At 44.8% G+C, this 21,211-nt stretch overlaps 1 protein-coding gene across 3 annotated transcripts in view; it reads left to right on the top strand.

Moving 5' to 3' along the window:
• Positions 1-16,625, top strand: part of LOC311233199 (unconventional myosin-Ic-like) — a 66,754-nt gene extending 50,129 nt beyond the window's left edge. For all 3 annotated transcript variants that reach the window (XM_084320126.1, XM_084320125.1, XM_084320127.1), the window contains 15 exons: positions 525-630; positions 2,299-2,416; positions 3,589-3,702; positions 5,044-5,120; positions 5,243-5,311; positions 5,986-6,070; positions 6,516-6,675; positions 7,048-7,131; positions 7,367-7,457; positions 10,797-10,852; positions 11,014-11,149; positions 11,242-11,312; positions 13,593-13,690; positions 14,292-14,397; positions 15,993-16,625. In XM_084320126.1, the coding sequence (XP_084176252.1) occupies positions 525-630; positions 2,299-2,416; positions 3,589-3,702; positions 5,044-5,120; positions 5,243-5,311; positions 5,986-6,070; positions 6,516-6,675; positions 7,048-7,131; positions 7,367-7,457; positions 10,797-10,852; positions 11,014-11,149; positions 11,242-11,312; positions 13,593-13,690; positions 14,292-14,397; positions 15,993-16,019 (1,398 nt within the window). In that variant the 3' untranslated portion in view covers positions 16,020-16,625. The remainder of the gene's footprint in view (positions 1-524; positions 631-2,298; positions 2,417-3,588; positions 3,703-5,043; positions 5,121-5,242; positions 5,312-5,985; positions 6,071-6,515; positions 6,676-7,047; positions 7,132-7,366; positions 7,458-10,796; positions 10,853-11,013; positions 11,150-11,241; positions 11,313-13,592; positions 13,691-14,291; positions 14,398-15,992) is intronic.
• The last annotated feature ends 4,586 nt before the right edge of the window (positions 16,626-21,211 follow it).

Below are 21,211 nucleotides of genomic sequence, written 5' to 3'. Positions count from 1 at the left end.
CACCGTTCACACCAAACCTGTGAATGTGATTGCCATGACTGGGTTGCATTCCATGCGCTATGGTTATGCTTATGCGAGGTAGCCAGGTACACGCGACGAGTCGAGTGCAGCGCGTTCTTGAGCGCACGCGCATGCGCGCGCACATCCGTGCATGTGCGTGCACGCACTTCTGCTCACAAAAGCTGATTGCCCGCCGTGCAACCCCGTCCCATGAGCAATGCATCCCTGGTAGTATCTATTATTACTGTAATTAGGGGAGTAATTAGTTGCATATTATAGGATTACACCTGATAAAATTTTTTATCCAGCTACTGTATAAAAACGAAATAGAAAAAAAGAAATTAATACATAATTCACCCCCCCCCCCCCCCCCCCCCTCTCTCTCTCTCTCTCGCTCTATTTAATTCAACATGCATTGTCATGAAAGTAGAGAGCAATACTAAAGCGGTCAGGATACAATATTAACACCCCCCTCTCTTCCTCACCAGCCTGATCCCATTGACCTCTTCTCTTGCCCTCCGCAGGTTGCCACCAAGTTTCGGAACAACCTGGGGAGACTGCTGGAGATGCTTGCGTGTAAACAACTCTCCTATGTGCGCTGTGTTAGACCTAACAACGCCAAGCAGTCAGGTGAGGGGGGTCTACTTATATTGAAAGAGCTAGTGCTTAATGCAGTTGGGCTCGTAGGATCACAGCTTTACAGATATACACAAGTTGTGCAATTCCAAGACTGGTTAGGGACCACCGTATGCAGACATATGCAAATATATAATTGTTTTCAAAAAGTGAAGTATTGCATGCAAAGGCCTGGATGGTTTTGACCTCAAGTGACATGGGACTATGGCATAAATTGGGCGTTGCTGTAAAGGTGAGACTTGTGTGGTTCATTTTCCTGGAGGTGAAAGGTTGAGGTCAAGACCAATTCTTCAGCTCAAAATCTGGCTTTAATTTTGGAGCAGTATACTGTGTAGCTTTTTCCAGGTAAGAGACCATGACTTTCCTCAAGGTATCTAGTTTCATATGGTACCACTGTCCTTGAGAAGCACAGGTACTATGCAAAAAGAACTCTCTTCACCATGAACACATTTTAAATCCAGGCTTGGTTGATCAACTAATCAAGAGCACCTGCATCAATTAACTCCTGACAAACAAGAAATGTCCAGTTACTGTGTTAACTCAATGATCGCCACGCTCTTTTCCCATCTTTACTCAATGGCGCCAGCGTTATTGACCATTTTAGCAATGTTTGCGGACCCATCGCGTGTTCTGTATTATAGCTATGGAGACAATAGTATGGCTCATTTGACAGGCATTGTTTATAGTCCAAGACTGACTAACCAGTTAATTTCTACATACTGTAGTTTGTGCACTATTACACGCCCCATTCCAAAATAATCCAGTCTTTTTTCATAGATTGCAAGATGTTATATGCATTATGCCCAAATCGTTCTGATTGCTCGCCTGAAACCCCAAATACTTCCAAATCAAAGGTATATACCATATACATATGTGTCTTCACAGAATCATCAAGGGGGGGGGGGGGGGGGGGGGGGGGTCGTTTTAACTCTAAACTGCGATCGTTACCAAAAGCATGTTTCAGGTCCGGTAAAATATGACACTGTGATCGGTACAAAAACATGTTTTAAGTGCGGTAAAATAGACATAGAATAGACCTTACCTTAGCCAGAAGGTACTCCAAAAAGAATAATCCCAGTGATCCCATCGCGATCGCAATTACTTGTGTATATGTGTATACTCGTGTATATGGGAAACGATAGGTTTGAGGCGATAAAATCTCAGAGCGATTGCCCTGTCCTGATTCCCTCTGAGGGGGAGGAGTTATTGCAGACACTCGCCACACTAAAGTGGCCTCACACTAAAGTTCAAAAGGTAGGCGATACTGCCACCTGGCAGGATTCGATCATCATTGCCATTTTAACGTAGGCAGAGGTACAAGGGAGACCCAGGGAGCTCTGAGCGAGTGTTTAGAACGGGGATCAAAGGAAAAAGATCAAAGGATCAAAACCCAAATATAGTCAGGTTTGGCGCTCAACGGTTGGCGACGGAACCCGAGTAAAGTCGGGTTTGGCGCAGAAAGAGTTAAGGTTTGAAATGAATGTAGCGCTGACTTATTGTGACACATGAATAGTGAGATATAGACAAACCAGACATAGCCTACAAACTTGCTCAACAATTTACAATAACATTTACAATAAAACAAGGGTGTATGAAGGAGCCCCATGAACAAGAGAGCCCGGCTGTCACGTACTGTATCTCTATGTGTGTTTGTCTCTGCAGGTGGTTTTGAGGAGGCTCTGGTCAGACGGCAAGTAAAGGCCCTTGGTCTGGTGGAGACCGTGAGGGTCAGGAGAGCGGGATTCGCATACAGGGGCGACCATGACGCCTTTCTACAGAGGTGACGGTTTTTCTAAATATTGCATCCCCAGATGGAATCAATCAATATAAATATTTCATATGGTACCACTGTCTTCTCTCTAGCTTTATAAATATTGATTACACAACAACTTCTCTCATTTCACAAATTCATTGGGCTGTTCATGAACAGTGTCATACCTACAGCAGTGTCTGCTAGACTGTGTCACACTGAGATGGAGAATCACAATCTATTTATATATTTTACCCAGATGTTATCTAGGGTGTAGTTCATCTTAGCCTGGGTGTAGTTGTAATTAGTTAAAACGCATATCTATTACACACACATATTCATCTTCACTTAATGACGTTAAGGGTCTTCTGAAAAACAGATCTGACCTTATTCTAGCTTGTTTTTAAGATAAGCGGTTAGGATGTTTTCAGATTGGAAATGTAACATATTAGGAATTTCCCCTCATTTGATCATACACTGTTTGTATGATCCCATAAATCAGTGAGTAAATAAAGCCAGTACTCGGGCAACAGTGGTGAAAACTCACATTGGAATTTACCTATTGTAAACCCTGCCCTCTTTTCTTGATCCTCCGATCACGACTGTTGCAGAGGGAGGCAACCATTGTGATTGGAGGATCAAGGAAAGAAGAGGGCGGGATATGAGATAGGTTGATTGGCTTGTATGATATGCTATCCAAAGATAGAATTCTGGGGGGAAAAACATTCAAAAACAACTGGGGAAGTTAACTATACCTAAGTCAAAGCAGATGAAGATGTCACCATTCTCAGTGTGTGTCTCTCTCTGTACTTGTGTTAGTAAACTGATGTATATCAGAGGTACAAGCCTCTGTGTCCTGACTCCTGGCCTAACTGATGTATAATCTTTAGGTACAAGCCGCTGTGTCCTGACTCCTGGCCTAACTGATGTATAATCTTTAGGTACAAGCCTCTGTGTTCTGACTCCTGGCCTAACTGATACTGATGTATAATCTTTAGGTACAAGCCTCTGTGTTCTGACTCCTGGCCTAACTGATGTATAATCTTTAGGTACAAGCCTCTGTGTCCTGACACCTGGCCTAATTGATGTATAATCTTTAGGTACAAGCCTCTGTGTCCTGACACCTGGCCTAATTGATGTATAATCTTTAGGTACAAGCCTCTGTGTCCTGACACCTGGCCTAACTGATGTATAATCCTTAGGTACAAGCCGCTGTGTCCTGCCACCTGGCCTATCTGGCGCGGCAGCCCGGTGGACGGGGTGACCACCCTGGCTGACCACCTGGGCTACAAACCAGAAGAATACAAACTGGGCAGGTACCGTTTTGACAGAGAGAGAGAGAGAACGAGTGTTGTGTGGCTGGATGAGTAGAGCATGCACAACGAGGGGTTAAACAAGACCTGTATAGCTGGACCGGTGTTTTGTTAAGCCTTTGAGATGTACGATTATGAGAACTGAACATTCAAATAATTTCACTAAGCATCTGAACCATTGCTTGTATGGTGTACATTTTAGACTGAACGTCATAAATGTCTTTTACAGTTAATTGGTTGTAAAGTTCAAGGTGGGCGTAATGACTTGAACCAGTAATGAGGCAAGTCTCAGCTTGTTTTCTGACCATGCACAAGCCCAGGCCCCTCTGGGGTTTATACTTGGGGCTCTCACACAGTGCTAGAACCCAGGCCCCTCTGGGGTTTATACTTGGGGCTCTCACACGGTGCACAAGCCCAGGCCCTTCTGGGGTTTATACTTGGGGCTCTCAAGTTTTGTATGGCCCTTTGGCAATTTCGTAGACCAAGTGGAGTGTCTGTACACAATTGTGGTAACTATAGGGCAAAAGCTGTGGCTTGTTATGGCTTGTCAAAGTTATGACCTTTTGCTAGTGCCCCTTGTGTAGAATCGATTCCATGTGTTGCAGGGTAGTTCATCTAGCATGGGACTGGCTGTGTGTTGTTTTCATTTATAGGCTGTAGTTTCCAACTACTACTCAGCCACTTACTAAGATATTCAGCATTGTACACTACTCAGCCACTTACTAAGATATTCAACATTGTACACTACTCAGCCACTTACTAAGATATTCAACATTGTACACTACTCAGTCACTTACTAAGATATTCAACATTGTACACTACTCAGTCACTTACTAAGATATTCAACATTGTACACTACTCAGCCACTTACTAAGATATTCAGCATTGTACACTACTCAGTAACTTACTAAGATATTCAACATTGTACACTACTCAGTCACTTACTAAGATATTCAACATTGGACACTACTCAGTCACATACTAAGATATTCAACATTGTACACTACTCATTCACTTGTAATTATGAATTGATTAATTAATTAATTAATCAATCAATTATTTTGGGGGAAAAGCAATACTTTTGGATGTATTATATATTAAAAAAAAAATATATATATATTACTCTACATACAAATGTTATCTATAGCCCCTTTAACTCTGTTACTCTTGTCTCCCATATTATTTTCAATGGCTGTGTTGTTACACATGAAATGCACTTAAAATGATTATATACGTAAAAGAAAGGCAGGCAGAAGTTTGATTGATCGATGGATTAATTGCTGGATGGATGGATTGATTGATTTATTGATTACTAATTACGTCTTGAACCCCTATTCTCTACAGTGACAAAATCTTTATCCGTTGCCATAAAACTCTGTTCACCACCAACGAAGCACTAGAAGCCAAGAAACCAGCAATTGGTGAGTCAGTGTGCTCAGTGAATATAATAATAATATCACAATCAAAACTCAATGACTTCTCTTAGTCACAACAAACGGCACCCTGGGGGATAACAGCCCATCCTCTGTATGTTGTGTTCCAGCCTTGAAGCTCCAGACATCATGGAGAGGCTACAGAGACCGGGCCAGGTACCAGCGCATCAAAACAGCAGGTCAGGGGTCATTTCATTAACCCCTTCCCATCTTGAATGAATGATGAATGAATGAAAGATTTTTTTAATTAATGAAAGTATACAAATATAAATATATCTGTTCATTTGACATATACAAAAGATAATAAAAAAAGACAACAAAAAGAGAAACAGATAAATAAATCATAGTTTACCCTGTTCGAAAAAGGAGTAGGAAGAAGTATACACTTTTTAAAACTCCTACCCCTATTTATCTATCACAAATTATAATTTAATCTATTGTTAATTATATGTATAAACGCTGTATCTCTATACAATCAAATACATTTATATATAAATACATTTATATAAATATACCATATATATATATATATATATATATATATATATATATACTAAATAAATACCATATGATATACATAATTTCTTAATTTTTTTTTATTTACATCTTACACATACTCCCAATCTTCACTTGTCAATTGTCTTTAATCACCTGAGAATCCCGCCTCTGATGTTTTAAAAGCCATTATTCAAAAGCATGTAAAAAATGATGGTCCTGTGTGCAAATTGGGGCGATCATCATAGATGTTGTTTCCCTACCAATGTGACAACAGTTCCACGTAATGGTCAGCCATAGTTTAATTCTTGTGTAAAGCTTGTAATGGTTTAACGTGTGTGTTTGTATGCGTGTACAGCGGTAGTGATCCAGTCTGCCTGGCGAGGGATGAAAGGACGACGAATAGCCAAGAGGCGCCGACAGGCTGCTGATATTATCCGCAGGTGTTTGATTAACACTTCTTTATTGCCATGTACTGTATGTGTGCTTTTCATGGAATTAACATGTGTGGTGTAGTTAATAGGCTAACACCAAAACACTATATGTAGATTTAGAAAGAAACTTGTTACCTAAAAGTCATTACCCAGCAGAGGGTAATGTGTTTTTTGTGTCAATCTGACCTACAGTGTAGGAGTTACCATAGTATGATTACTTTGATTGATATTGAAATCACGATTATTAAACACGATTACTCATTGATTTGAGAACATCATATGACGCCAACTGATTTTGTTACCAAAGACGTTTCAAAATGAGAGAAATGCGGCACAATAATTGTTTTATCGCGATTATCTTGTTTTTTAATGATCGTGAGAAGCCAAACTCGTAATTGAAATGAAACTCTATTAACCGCCCAGCCCTGTCCTTCTACCCTTCCTTCTTTCCCAGCTTCATACAAGGCTTCATCTACCGCCACCACGAGAGCTGTCCAGAGAACGAGTACTTCCTGACCCACGTGCGTTACTCCTTCCTGAAGAAAGTACGCAAGAACCTGCCCACGACTGTCCTGGACAAAACCTGGCCCGTCTCCCCTCCCCTCGTCACCGAGGTACACAGAGTATTCATGAAGTCTTTCCTGAAATCTACCAATCAATATTTAAAAGAAATACAGATGATTCCATCCTCTAGATTAGATGAGATTAGATTCAGATTTATTGTCATCATACAGCACGAGTACAGTACTACAAAAAGAGGTTTGGCATCTAACCAGAGGGCAAATATAACAGTAAAGTGCAATAATAATATACAATGCACAGGTGATTAAACTGGATATACAATATATAAAGTAGTACTAATGAGTAATAGTGCTAATCAGATGTATGTATAGTGTTATAGTATTATTATGTGTTTCACTCTTGGGTGTTGGGTAGCCAGGCAGGGCAGTGAGTAATGGGTCCTCACTGTTGTCTCTGGGTGACAGGTATCCAGGTATCTGTGGGCTTTGAACATGCAGAACATGGTGCAGCAGTACTGCGGTAGGATCCAGCCTGAATGGAAGAAACAGGTGGGTAACGTCACCGTGTCGCAGAGCCAGCGCTGCTCCGTGTGTGTATTATGACGTATTGTTTCAACTGGACTTAAAAGGCCAGATTGGAGATCCAAATGTAAGCAAACGGGTTACAGCCCCGCCAGCAAGAATGAAAATGAATATAGATAATAAAATAAAATAAAAAGACATCCTAAAGTGGTTCTTTCACTCTTCGTCTTCTCCCTCTCTGGTTTGTTTCTCTCTCCTCCAGCTGGAGCAGAAGCTTGTAGCCAGTGAGATGTTCAAGGACCAGAAGGAGAGCTACCCTGAGAGTGTTGCCAGGCTGTTTGTGGCCAGACTGGGTAGGTGTTCAACCCACTCAAAAAAATAAATAACGCACATCCTTCGTTGCTTGGTGCTGAGCCAAACTGTAAAAACAGTAGTACATGAACAAAGCGGGGCTCGCAACTCACATTCAATGCTCCAAAGGTGTTTTATTGGTGTCCAACAGCAGATGGGGGACCCTGATGTAAACAAGACAAACGTCTTTCTGTGAGGTTTTGCCCGCTGCTCACCACCTTTTCTCTGTTTTCTTTTAAGCCTACTGTTAGAAATTCCCTTCTCACTCACTCTCTCTAGCCCCCACCCTCTCGTTCTTTACTCTCGTTTACTCTCAGTGGCCACACCTGGACTATTATCAATTACCTCTCGCACCTGTGGTGGCAGGCTAATTAGTTCCCCTGTGGGCTTTAAATACCAGGGCTCTTCCCCTCGTTTCGGCGTGGGGTCGTGTTGTATTCATGCTGAGTCATTTCCTCTAACATCTAGACTCTTTCGGGAGATCCTCTGGTCTACCAATGCTGTATATGGATTTCTCCAGCCTTGAGATTTTTGCTCCAGCCTTCGTCTGCTGTCGCCGTAGCCTGTGGAGGAGACTGTTCTGCGCTCCCTGTAACTTCCACGGGAGGCACCCCAGCGTTCCACTGCAGACCCCAGCGCAGCTGTTCGTCCTGACGCACATCTAGACCAACGCGCATCTCCCGGACCCTCGGGCTTGGCACGCTCTCCAGTCACCAGCGCGCAACGCGCATCTGCAAGGGCTTGGCACGCTCTCTAGTCACCAGCGCGCAACGCGCATCTTCAAGGGCTTTGGCCACCTGTCGCCGTTTGCCTGGAGGGAGACATTGTACTGCGCTCTCTAATTCTCTACGGGAGGTATTCCAGTGTTCCACTCCAGACCAGCGCGCCAGATGCGCTCAAGCCTTCGCCACCTGCCGCCGTTTGCCTGGAGGGAGACACTGTACTGCGCTCTCTAATCCTCTACGGGAGGTATTCCAGTGTTCCACTTCAGACCTTCGAGCTTGGCACGCTCCTCCGTACCAGCGCACAGACGCGCATCTTCCAGACCTTCGAGCTTGGCACGCTCCTCCGTACCAGCGCACTGACGCGCATCTTCCAGACCTTCGAGCTTGGCACGCTCTCCAGACCTCAGCGCGCCGACGCGCATCTTCCAGACCTTCCTGCTTGGCACACTCCTCCACGCAGACGCACCAGATGCGTCTCTCGGTTCCGACGCGCACACCAAGGTGTGGCGCGCACTCTGTTCCTCGGCTCCGACAGCGGCTACCCGGTGGACGACACCCTCGCCACCGCCACTGTTCCGACGCGCACACCAAGGTGTGGCGCGCACTCTGTTCCTCGGCTCCGACAGCGGCTACCCGGTGGACGACACCCTCGCCACCGCCACTGTTCCGACGCGCACACCAAGGTGTGGCGCGCACTCTGTTCCTCGGCTCCGACAGCGGCTACCCGGTGGACGACACCCTCGCCACCGCCACTGTTCCGACGCGCACACCAAGGTGTGGCGCGCACTCTGTTCCTCGGCTCCGACAGCGGCTACCCGGTGGACGACACCCTCGCCACCGCCACTGTTCCAGCACTCTGTCCCTCGGCTCGGACAGCCAGCCACCCGGTGGCGATGCCCTCGCCCCGCTGCTGTCCCTGTACCATTACGCTTACGCCTGGGTGAGTTTTGATTGTGATGTCACTCACCCAGCGTAGTGCCCTTGCCCCCGTTCCCGCTGCTGTCCCTGTACCTTTACGCATACGCCTGGGTGAGTTTTGATTGTGATGTCACTCACTCAGCGTAATGCCTCTTGCCCCCGTTCCCGCTGCTGTCCCTGTACCTTTACGCATACGCCTGGGTGAGTTTTGATTGTGATGTCACTCACTCAGCGTAATGCCTCTTGCCCCCGTTCCCGCTGCTGTCCCTGTACCTTTACGCATACGCCTGGGTGAGTTTTGATTGTGATGTCACTCACTCAGCGTAATGCCCCTTGCCCTCGCCCCGCTGCTGTTCCTGCACCATTTACGCATACGCCTGGGTGAGTTTTGATTGTGATGTCACTCACCCAGCGTATTGCCTCCTTTAGTTCTCACTTAGTTATTAGTTTGGACATTTCATCTCCCACTCTGTTTTGTTCTCTCGTGGATATTATTTTGGACATTTCATCTCCCACTGTGTGTTTGTTCACACGAAGATAGTATTTACTTTGTTACTTTGTTATTTGGACTGTTCTGCATCTGCTCTGTTTGTTCCCTTTGAATATTAACCCTCTCCTCTGTTCTGCAGAGCGGCCCAGATGTTTTCCCACCAGTCCCCAGTTCCTCCCTGTCCCCAGCCCGCCTCCGCGGTTCTCTGTCCCCAGTTCCTCCCTGTTCCCCAGCCCGCCTCCGCGGGCCTCAGTCCCCTCTGTCCCAAGTTCTCCCCTTCTAGTTCCACCTAGTCCCTAGTCCTCTTTCCCTAGTTCTCCTAGTCTCTAGTTCCTCTGTTCCCTAGGCGTTCCCTTAACCTTCCCTTAGGCGTTCCCTTACCTTCCCATATTGTTCCCCTTTCCTGCCCGCCTCTTAAAGGCACTTTACCTTCCCCTCTTGTGTTTATTCCAGTGTTTTGTGTTTTCTCCCTTAAAGGGACAGTGCCCTTTTTCCCTGTTCTAAATAAATATCTGTTTCTTGGCAAACCATCATACCTGTCTTGTGTTGTGCGATTGGGGTCGGTTACAAACCATAACACTTTCTCTGGTCTGCATCCTCTTAACAATTGTGTGTATTGAGCCGTACTGTATTGTACCCATTCTGCAATCTGTTAAATAAAGTTTTCATTCATTCATTCATTCATTCATAGTACGACGTTAACTTTCGACCCTTCTGGTCTTTTTCAAGTATAAGATATAATATAAGTATATACTTGAAAGGCGGCTGGGTGGCGCAGCGGACATTGCGCTCGTCACCAACGCAAGAGACACCGGGTCTGCGTTACCTTCGGCCTGGGCCGGCCGTCATACTAACTCAATTGGCAGAGTTAGCGGGTGGAAGTCGATGGGTGGTAATCTGGACGTTGTGGACAGCAACTCCTACAGGTCGGTTGGGGGACGCCTGCACAGCAGAGACAGGAAATGGCGGGGGTAGTGTGAGCTTCCCACACGTTACACCAAATGAGTTGCGAGCCCTGCTTTGTTCATAGGTGTTCAAACCACGCACACTTTTTTCCTTCTTTATTTCAACCTTTATTTAAAATCGTACGTTTCTGAGGTTTTCCCCCAAATCTATTTAGTCGGAACTCACTGAGACTGATGTGCCGACCCTGGATGTAACCAGGAGAGAGTGGCTCCCTGACCCATGTCTTCTCCTCTTGTCTGTAGAGAATGAACAGATCAACCTGAAGGTCTCCCAGATTCTCGGCAGCGACAGGGTCAAGGTAGGTTTAAATATGAATTTATGAATCTATACATTACTGTAATAATACATGTGCAACTCTTCATTAAATCAACTCTCTCTCTCCCCTATCTCTCTCTCTCTCCCCTCTCTCTCACACTTTTTCTCTGCCCCCTCTCTCCCTCTGTTGAAACGCCTCCTCAGTATGGCGTTTCGGTCACAAAGTATGACAGGAGGGGCTTCAAGCCACGCCCTCGCCAGCTGCTCCTCACGGCCACCTTCGCTGTGCTGGTGGACAGGACCAAGATTAAGCAGAGGATCGACTACGAGACTCTGAGAGGTGAGACTGGGCTCTGGGGACTATAGCGACAGGGGTGTTTCCAATCGTGAGTACAGACGGATCAAGGTGCCGCTTCTCTCTCTCCCATGCAGGTATCTCCGTGAGTTCTCTCAGCGACGGGATGTTTGTGGTGCACGTGCCCAGTGGGGACACCAAGCAGAAGGTGAGCCTAGTGGGGAAACGAGCGACGAGTGTCGCGTGTTGTGATATATTGCTGGCGGTGCGAGAGGCGTTTAGATTAAGGCTGAGACGATATGCCATTTGGAAGAATCGATAAAGAATCGAGTATTATTATAAAAAAATAAATATATATATATATATATATATATATATATATATATACCGTACTTTTCGCACTATAAGCCGCACCTGACTATAAGCCGCAGCAGCTAAATTGAATGATGTGTACATATATAAGCCGCACTGGACTATAAGCCGCATGTGTTTTAATGTTTAATTACCATATGTAAGGAGTGGAGCCTGCGGCTTAATTTGACTCAACACGGGAAACCTCACCCGGCCCGGACACGGAAAGGGTTGACAGATTGATTGCTCTTTCTCGATTCTGTGAGTGGTGGTGCATGGCCGTTCTTATATTGAGCTTTAAGTTCCCACCTCTACAGAGAATGACTCCCATTGGGACACAATACTGTCGGACAAATAACATTAACTCATTTACAAGTTGTATTAAGTTTAGCAAATAAGGGAACAGATAAATAACATTTCAATGCAGTAAAAAAAGCAATATTTCGATTTTCGGGTTTTGTCCACATATAAGCCGCACCGTTATATAAGCCGCAGGGTCGAAAAATGGGGGAAAAAGCCGCGGCTTATAGTCCGAAAAGTACGGTATATATATATATATATATATATATATATATATATATATATATATATATATATATATATATATTAAACAATTCTATAAAACATATTATTATCACACGCACACACACACACAAACTAAAGTTAAATAAATAAAAAAAAAATACGGTATTATTAGTATTTGAAACTTTGTATTCTTTTTTTCTTTTTCTTTTTTATGCAAAAAAATAGATAAGTGGTCTCAGCCTTAGTTTAGCTCCAAGGATGTTTATCTCTGTAGTCTTTCCACTCGCACCCAGAAACGTTGGAACAGCTGCCATCGATTTCTCATCCATTGTGTAAAGAGTGACATATCGTTCCAGCCAACTTTTAATTACAGACCTGTTGTCACGTTGGTAGGGAAACAACGTAGCTCAGAAATCTGATTGGCTGTCAACGGATGATGATTGCCCCAAAGTTCAGCAGTGGGCAAGTTTTTGTGGCCATCAAACTAGTTGTTGTTGTTTGCACAGAAAGTTTCACACATGTCCAATTAATAGCTAGTTAGACTCCCACATACCAGTCTACAGACTAGTCCACTGTCCCACATACCAGTCTACTGACTAGTCCACTGTCCCACATACCAGTCTACTGACTAGTCCACTGTCCCACATACAAGTAAATGGTAAATGGCTGCTTTTTTATATAGCGATTTTATCCAAAGCGCCTTACAATTTGTTACTCACATTTTACCCATTCACTCACACATTCACACACCGAGGCAACCATGCAAGGTGCCGACCTGCTCATCGCGAGCAATTAGGGGTTAAGTGTCTTGCTCAAGGACACATCGACACGCTGCCCGGGAGGAGCGGGAATCGAAACGGGAACCTCCGGATTGCCAGACGACCGCTCTACCTCCCGAGCCACTGTCGCCCCAAGTCTACTGACTAGTCCACTGTCCCACATACCAGTCTACTGCCTAGTCCGCTGTCCCACATACGAGTCTACTGCCTAATATACTGAACGTACACTATAGTCGTAAGGCCACCTCTCACATGTCAAGTCACTGCTGTGCACATTACCGTATTAACTATAATACTATGATGACCCCTTTTAGTTTGACTTTCACCCTTTTAAAGTAAACCGAAATAACTTACAACTTACTTATGTAAACAACAGTGACTTAACCTGTGAGAAGTGGCCTTACGACTATATGTTCAGTAGACATTCTAGGCAGTAGACTTGTATGTGGGAGCTGTGTTGTACACCTGTAAACCAAACTAACGAGCTATTAAACAAGGCGGTGTCCGTGATTTATTACATTGCTTAAATAATCAAACATCAGGCTTTGTGGCACCAGAGATGTTTCAAAAGGGAGAATTACCAAGTAGTTCTTATTTCCTGTAATGCACCATGTGGGTTACACAAGGAACAGCATTGGCCAGCTTACTGGAGACTTGTCCAGTGATCTCACAGCATTAACAACAGCGCCTGTGTAAAAGGAGACTGTACACTTTTCATTCCATTTGCACAGCTTGAAATGTCATCTTCCTTATGTTCAGTATCCTTGGTACGCATTTACTGCCATGGCGACAGTGACCACCCTGTCTCTTAAACCCATGTGTCTCCCTGTCAGGCGGACGTGGTGCTCCAGTGTGACCACGCGATCGAGGTGGTGACGACATTAGCCATGATGGCGGGCAAGATAAGCTACGTCAACGTGAGCCCTGGCAGGTGAGCCTCCAACACATTCCTCTGTGGTGTTAGAACCAGGGCTAGAGGGCTCCATTCACTTTCAGTTCAGTCCATTCTACTAACGATAGGGCTTTCATTCTCAACCGGCAACTTTATTAAAGATGTTTAGCGCTAGCATCAGCTGTAACATTTGGTAGCTGACATAGCTCTAATGTTTGGTGGCTAATGTTAGTGCAGATGCAAGCTAACTGTAAATAGGCTGCAAAGTAAACAGTACGGTAATAGCCTATCAGCCCCCCCCCCTAACTATTCATATGGTAATTTTCATTCATACCTTTTTGCCAGTATGGCCGTGAAATAAGTATAAAATTCTATTCAAAGTGGCCTTAAGAAGTCTTACATTTAACTAGTTGTAATTAAACTTGCAGACAATTCTTATGGAAAAGACATTTTAGTACATACATAAATGTATTATTATTCTTTTTTTAAGTCTACCTCATTGAAAGTGAATTGAATCCAACCCAGGTTGGGACACTGACAGCCTTTCAGCCAAGCTGACACTGTACTAGTGAACTGTCTCTCCTCTTCCAAACTCTCATCTCTTTTGCTGCTTCGTTCCCCTGTTTCGCTCTGTGTACAGTATTAGGTTCACACTGGCCCGCGGGAAAGAGGGGGCCATTGACTTCGTCAGCGGTTCCAAGCTCACCGTGGTCAAAGCCAGAGGCAAGAAAGGACACCTCCTAGTGGTGAGTGAGTCAGGGATCCGTCATCCGCACTGGATTTTGATCACCTCACCTCTTTTTCGGGGAAAACAACTCGATGAATAAACAGGGATTAGACAGCGTTTGTTCATAAACTACAATTTTAGGACAAAACACAGCGATATGAATCACACCATAGACTATCAAGTAGGGCTTCAACGATTAGTCGACATAATCGACGACGTCGATCATAAAAACTCGTCGACGCAGAATTTTTGCGTTGATTAGTCAACATCCCCAGTTATCCCATTAGTTCCCTGGGATGTTAAGCTAAGAAGTCTGCTATATATTTTTTTTTAGTTATTTAAACACTTCCACTTTAATTTGTATTATTTAATTTATTTATCTTGTTATGAGTGATTGTTGTAATGTTCAATACATTTTGATTTAAAGTTTAAATTTAAAGATTTAAATGTTTCATGAGTCATTATTTTAATTTGCTATGGGATCATCATGTTATGTTAAGTTAACTGTTAAGGCAGAGGGACTGGACGACAGGGTGACATTCACAGGTGTGCAGACTTGAGCATGTGAGGTAAAACATGCATTGGAGAAGGAGCCATGCCCACAGGAAGCAGAGATTGAGGGTGTGACAAAAATAATCGTTAGATTAGTCGACTAATCGAATGACAAAAATAATCGTTAGATTAGTCGACTAATCGAAAAAATAATCGACAGATTAGTCGATTACCAAAATAATCGTTAGTTGCAGCTCTACTATCAAGGCCTAGAAATAGTCATTATCTCTTAGTTTTAAGTCACTTGGAGATTCACAAGATATTAAATGTCCAGGTAGGAAAATGAGGAAATATCCTGCAGCTGAATTTGGAAATTCCATAGGGAAGACTGAAGGAGCTTGTCTGAAAACGGATCAAAGTACCCGGATATACTGGTCTGATGTGTAGAAGCAAAGTTGTAGACCAAGGATAGCTGGATATATACAAAGTTATATGTCAGTCGAACTTACGAACGGGTTATGACTTTTCAAAATGTTACATTTTGACCTATGATTATAGTGCCACCATCTGGTCGATCAATGTAGCTATTTATGGTGATGCACTGGCACACCAGTATCTATCATTGTGCCAATATATATATATATTTTTGGGAGGGACAGATTTCCATGATTATAATCAGGAATGCTAACAATACAAACATGCCATTTTAAGGAAACTGATTTATTACATTGAGTCCTTAGATGATGTATATTTTATGCTAAAACATGATTATCGTATTGTAAATGAGAGCTATTTTATTGCACTACTTTTATCTATTATATGATACAATCATTTTTTATGCTCATTTTATGTCTGCACTTTATGCATTGCTTTTATTCTGCCAATGTTATGCTCATGTTATGCCTGTCTATTTACTACTGTGAAGCACTTCTGCACAGGCTGTAATTGAAAGGTGCTATACAAATAAAGTGTATTATTATTAAAGGACAAATGTTGTCACTTTTCTCCACAACGTGAAAATTGTCAGATTGAAGAAAGATAACCAACAAAAATTTTAAATGTACCCTTTAAACACAAACATTTGACAGTGAACTGACTACTCTGTATTCAATCACATTTCAGACGGTCCCTCCGGTCAACGCCACATAACTGCAGAAAACTACCACCGATGATGTTTCCTGGAACCAATCAAGATATAATCAACCACAGAGCTGTCAGCTATAACAAACCAGAGGATTGACACTTGGAAGTTATTGGTATTTTAGCTTTCCTTAGATGATACCTTTGCACAACCATACACAGCATAATGAAATGTTTGTTTTCTTCCTGTTACCACTTAACACAAGCATTGCTTCAGACTACATTATCATTTATCTCCCAAAAAAGCTGTAACCTAATTCTTGATCATTTGGAAACATTAAACGTTATTAAACCATGTCACATTATTCAAATATTATGCTTTATTGATTGTACAGTGATATGCCCTTGCATTTCAATAATATCATTGTGAAACCATTTCTGTACATAAAATAAATTAAATTAATTAATGAAAATCAAGCACTTTGAAACATTTGAGTTATAATAGCTCTGACGTTGTCATCGTGGCACAGATTATCTTTTTTGAGGAAGGAGGTCTGGATGATGTAGTTTAACTTTTTTTTATTTTTTTTAAGCAGGGTCAAAATAACCTATATTGGCATCAATGTTCTTCTACGTAACAACTTAAATCTTGCCATTAAACTTGTGGAGATGTCACAGTTGTCGTGCTTATGTTTATTTGTAACCTCAGCTGGGTTTATAAATGTATTTAAATTATTTAACACGTAAGCTATTAAAATCTCTTTTCTACTAGGGAGGTCAAAAATGTTTCTGCCATTACTAAAAATATATATATATATTTGTATCTGTGGTAGAGCCAATATTTATTTAAATAGCATATTCCACCTCTGTGAGGTGGTCTATGCACCCATCACCTTCACACGGTTGTAGTTGAGACTTGGGGCAACATTTAGATGCAAAAACCTTGTTGTTGGCTCCTATTTAAGGGGAGTAGCCATTTGAATCAAAACGCAGACGCCATTTTGACAGGCATTTCATTCCAACAAATCAACTAACAAACACCATGTGCGCACAGGGGTTGGCTACAATGTATCACAGCAGATACATTAGAACCATCTAACTGAGAAAACGTGAGTGCAACTTGAACAGTGAGTAAACTTGTTTTTTAAATCTTAATTCAGCCTGGTTTCAGTGACCTGAAACTGGGGTGTGTGTTAAAACAAAGGTTATCCTATAACCCTAGTTATATGAGTAATGGCGAGATGGAACATTCCCTATCACTTATTGTGATCTTGAAAACGTTCTGCCACAGTGTCATCCGCCCATGTATATAAGCAAGGGGTGTGACCATACTTCCGCTCTTCCCTAGTCTTGACCGTTAAAACGGAAGACCAATAGGGGTTCTCAGTGAGTGAGAGCAGAGCGCTTGCCATTACTCATATAACTAGGGTTATAGGATAATCTTCGTTATATAGCGTAATGGCTTACGCTCTGCTCTATTGGAACACAAGAGCGGAGCAGAGCGGAGAGCACGACAAATGTACCCGCTGAGGTCCCCTACAACCATCAGAACACGGGGGAGGGTCCGGGCCCCCCCACCCCCCCTAGTGAGGGGCGGGGGGCAACAGGACCGACTGTGCGAAAGAGGGGACAGCAACCAACAAGCGCACAGGGTGAGCAGACCGCGGGACAGAAGGGCCCGCGACTACCCGACCGCGTGCCCCACTCGCTACCAGGGAACGTACGTGAAAACAAGAGCCTGTGTTACCGCTTCCACACCTTGTGGGGTCTGCCCGCAAGGTATTCCGAGTGGTCGGGATAAAAAAAAACTACCCCGCGGGCGAAGCCGTAGCAGCGGGGTGCGAAGGGGGTCCCAGGCCACACAAGGCGGGCTTACCGCTGAGTCCGGGGGCCAGGACCCCCAGAAAAGGGACCTGGTTAGGTCAACAAGGCCGTGGCATCGAGACCTCTCCAGGCGTTCACTGGTGACACCACCCACTACACCGCCAGCATATCGGACAGGGCCTACAACAGGTGAAGGCCCTTCTCCGCCTGGCACGCTGCAAGGACCCCCTGAGGAAGAGGCTCTGAAAACTCCCGGAGGAGGAGGCTCTGTAAGGAGGTTCTCTCTCTGAGGAGAAGGCTCCACTGAGAGGGGGGGAGGCTCCGAAGAACTTCCTGAGGAGGCTCTGAAACTCCCTGAGGAGGAGGCTCTGAGGCTCTCTGAGGAGGCTTCCCCCCATAATCTTGTGCGGTCAGCTGGCGTACCGGGGAGACAAACACTCCAAAAAGGAGGTTGATCCCTTAATCCAGTCCGACAGGTAACAAGAGCAGAGCTCGACCTGCGCCCGGAGGACTGCGAACTACACAGGCACGCCTAGAGGGGCTGACTGTAAAAACAGTACCCCGGCGGCCCACCCGCCAAGCGGGGGGGGAGGGGAGGGTGTTCGACATGCCGTGCACAATGTCATAATCTCGTGGGGCCACGAACCTCGCGGAATCAGGGTCAAGGACCCCGACTCCGCCAGTAAACTGACCCCGCCACGAACCCTGATCCTGCCAATCTATTAATTCCGCGGGGTCGGGGTTCAGAAAAAGAGTTTGACACAATTGGCAGACGTCATAAAACATGCGGGGGCAGACCCTCAAGGAGCCGGGGCCGGACCCAGGCTCCGTCAGAGAGTTGACTCCGCTATCGGCATGCCGGGGAGACAACCATCCCAACAGAAAAGGGTTGCTCCCTTAACCCATTAAAAAACCGGGAAACACAACTGTGCGTATACACAGGCTATATAATGCAGTTTAAGGCGTTTCAGGCTTAAAAAAGGGTTAACCCAGGCCAACAGGTAACAAGGGCAAGGCCCGACCCATGCCTGGAGGACCGGGAACTACACAGGGACGCTTAGAGGGGCTGACTGATAATAAGCAGCCCCCTGACGGCCGGGGAGAGAGGGGTGAAATGAATGGAGAAAGGAAAAAACCCACCCTTTGCAGAAAGGGTACAACATAGTATGGGCCAATGCACACAACTGTTAAGGGGATGTAGATCCTCTTTAGAGGAAGACGTTCGTCTTGTCTACATCGGGGTCCCCCATCTTCAACTCGTAGTGGCATTTTTATGACAAACAACATTCATGACGCCCTGTGGCGTCCGGTCCGCCCTGGCATTTTCCCCCCGGAAAAGCTCAGGGCCCTTTGGGTTAATCAGAATGTATCTGTGACCCGGCGGGCACCGGGTTGAACTGATCCGGTCCGGCGTGACCAGGATGAGTCCCGTGCCCTCACACGCTGCCGCACCTCCCCAAAGGAGAGGAAGATAGGTACACATTTCGATCAAAGAACATCACAGGGGGTGCCACTAAGACGGTCTGCACGCAAACGCACAGCTCCCGGTGGCCCACCTAACGGGTGTGAAACCCCCCCCGGCTATGTTTGATCTACCTCGTCATCTCCCCCCGGAGATGCATGCGAGCCCTTGAGCTAGCCTAGCGAGCTGGCGCTCGGTAGAGAAAAAATAACCTTCCCGGCCGACCGCATAAAAAACGCTGTTTTATGTCGTTGGCCAGATCAGGGCGCGCTGGTCCCGAAGGCTGATTCAAATAAACACCTGAAAAACACGCCCGGGCCAGCACTGATACCGGTCCTGTATGACCAAGCGCTGATATGAACAGCATGTAGGCTCGTAAAACCTGAGAACGGTGGCGGGGGCAAATTCTAACAAGAAAGAGCCCCCACAACGTTTCTCCCCCCTGTCTGGGTAGAACCACGAGGGAACCGGTCCCCGAAAGGACCTGACATGGGGTTTATATACAGAGCCTGGGGGAAAAACCATCTGTCACAAATTCCGCTCACCCGAGATAAAGGTTAAAAAAAATTAAAAAAAAATACGCCAGGTTTATCCCGGAGAGACCTCCCAATTGACATCGTGAGTCGGGACCTGCAGATCACCCGCAGATCTCAACTCACGGATATATCTCTCGAGCCAATAAGAAAACGCAAAGCCTGCGCCGTTTTCAATGGCCGCACAGGGTTTACACACAGAGCCCGAGTTATTTTCCTTTGTGTGGAACACAGAGGGTTCAGACACAGAGACCCCAGGCACGCAGGCACTTGTACCCCAGGCAGGCACTCGTACCCCAGGCAGGCGCTCGTACCCTAGGCAGGCGTTCGTACCCCAGGCAGGCGAGGGCGTGCACATTGCCACACGAGCCCCGCTCTCAACGTTCCCTCCATCCACACCGACATGTGGTACTGCTGTAGCCACGCGGTAAGAATCACAAAGCGGCCTCATAGCCAACTAGGGTGACCAGGTGTCCCGCTTTTGGTTGTACTGTCCCACCATTTTTTTTTTTTAAAGCAAAAGTTTTTATTGGTGAAGCAAGTTTGTACAATTACAAAGTCAGAATTATTCATTCACCCTTTTTTTTCCCCTTTTTTTTGTATAATCTACCCCACCCATCCCACCCCCAAACCCACCCCACGGATCAACAGGTAGGGTTACGTACATAGCATACAACCATAGAAAAGGTTAGATTACAGACAGTAATAACAATTGCTACTTACAATGATACAATTAAATTAAATTAAATACAAAATAAAAAAATAATAATAATAATAATATAATAAAAAAATAATAATAATAGTAAACAAAAGGAAAATAGTCTGAGTCAGATATGGTACATTAATCAATTATAGAGTATCTACATAGTTATCTGGTGGTATTACATAGTACTGTTGGGCCTGGTTAGATGGGAGGATCACTCAAAGAAGGAAGACACTCAGTCAGGAGGGAGAACAGATAGGCTGTTAAAGTAGGAAATGAACGGCTGCCACTTTTTAAAGAATTTTTCGTTAACTCCTCTAAGTGCATACTTAATCTTCTCTAGTTTTAGAAACGATACCATATCTTTTAGCCAGGCGGAGAAGGGGGGAGGTGTAGACAGTTTCCAGGCTAGGAGTATTCTCCGTCTGGCCAAGAGTGTGGCAAAAGCCAACATGTCAGTATCGTTTGGCTTAATAGGGAGAGGTTCAGCTGGTACGCCGAAAATGGCCAACAGTGGACAGGGCTGTATTGTGGTATCTAGTACTATCGAGAGCACATTAAATATCGAGGACCATAATGGTCTAAGACCCGGGCAGGACCAAAACATGTAAGAGAGATCAGCTTGTGGGCTATTACAGCGGTCACAATTGGGATTGGAGTCTGGGTAGATTTCAGCTAGTCTTGCTTTGCTGTAGTGTACTCTGTGTACCACCTTTAGTTGTATTAGGCTGAGTCTGGC

Source organism: Notolepis coatsorum (assembly GCF_963971535.1).
Source record: "Notolepis coatsorum genome assembly, chromosome: 8".
NCBI lineage: Eukaryota > Metazoa > Chordata > Actinopteri > Aulopiformes > Paralepididae > Notolepis > Notolepis coatsorum.
The sequence above is the reverse complement of the archived record's forward strand: the minus strand, read 5'-3'. Positions and strand labels throughout refer to the sequence as shown.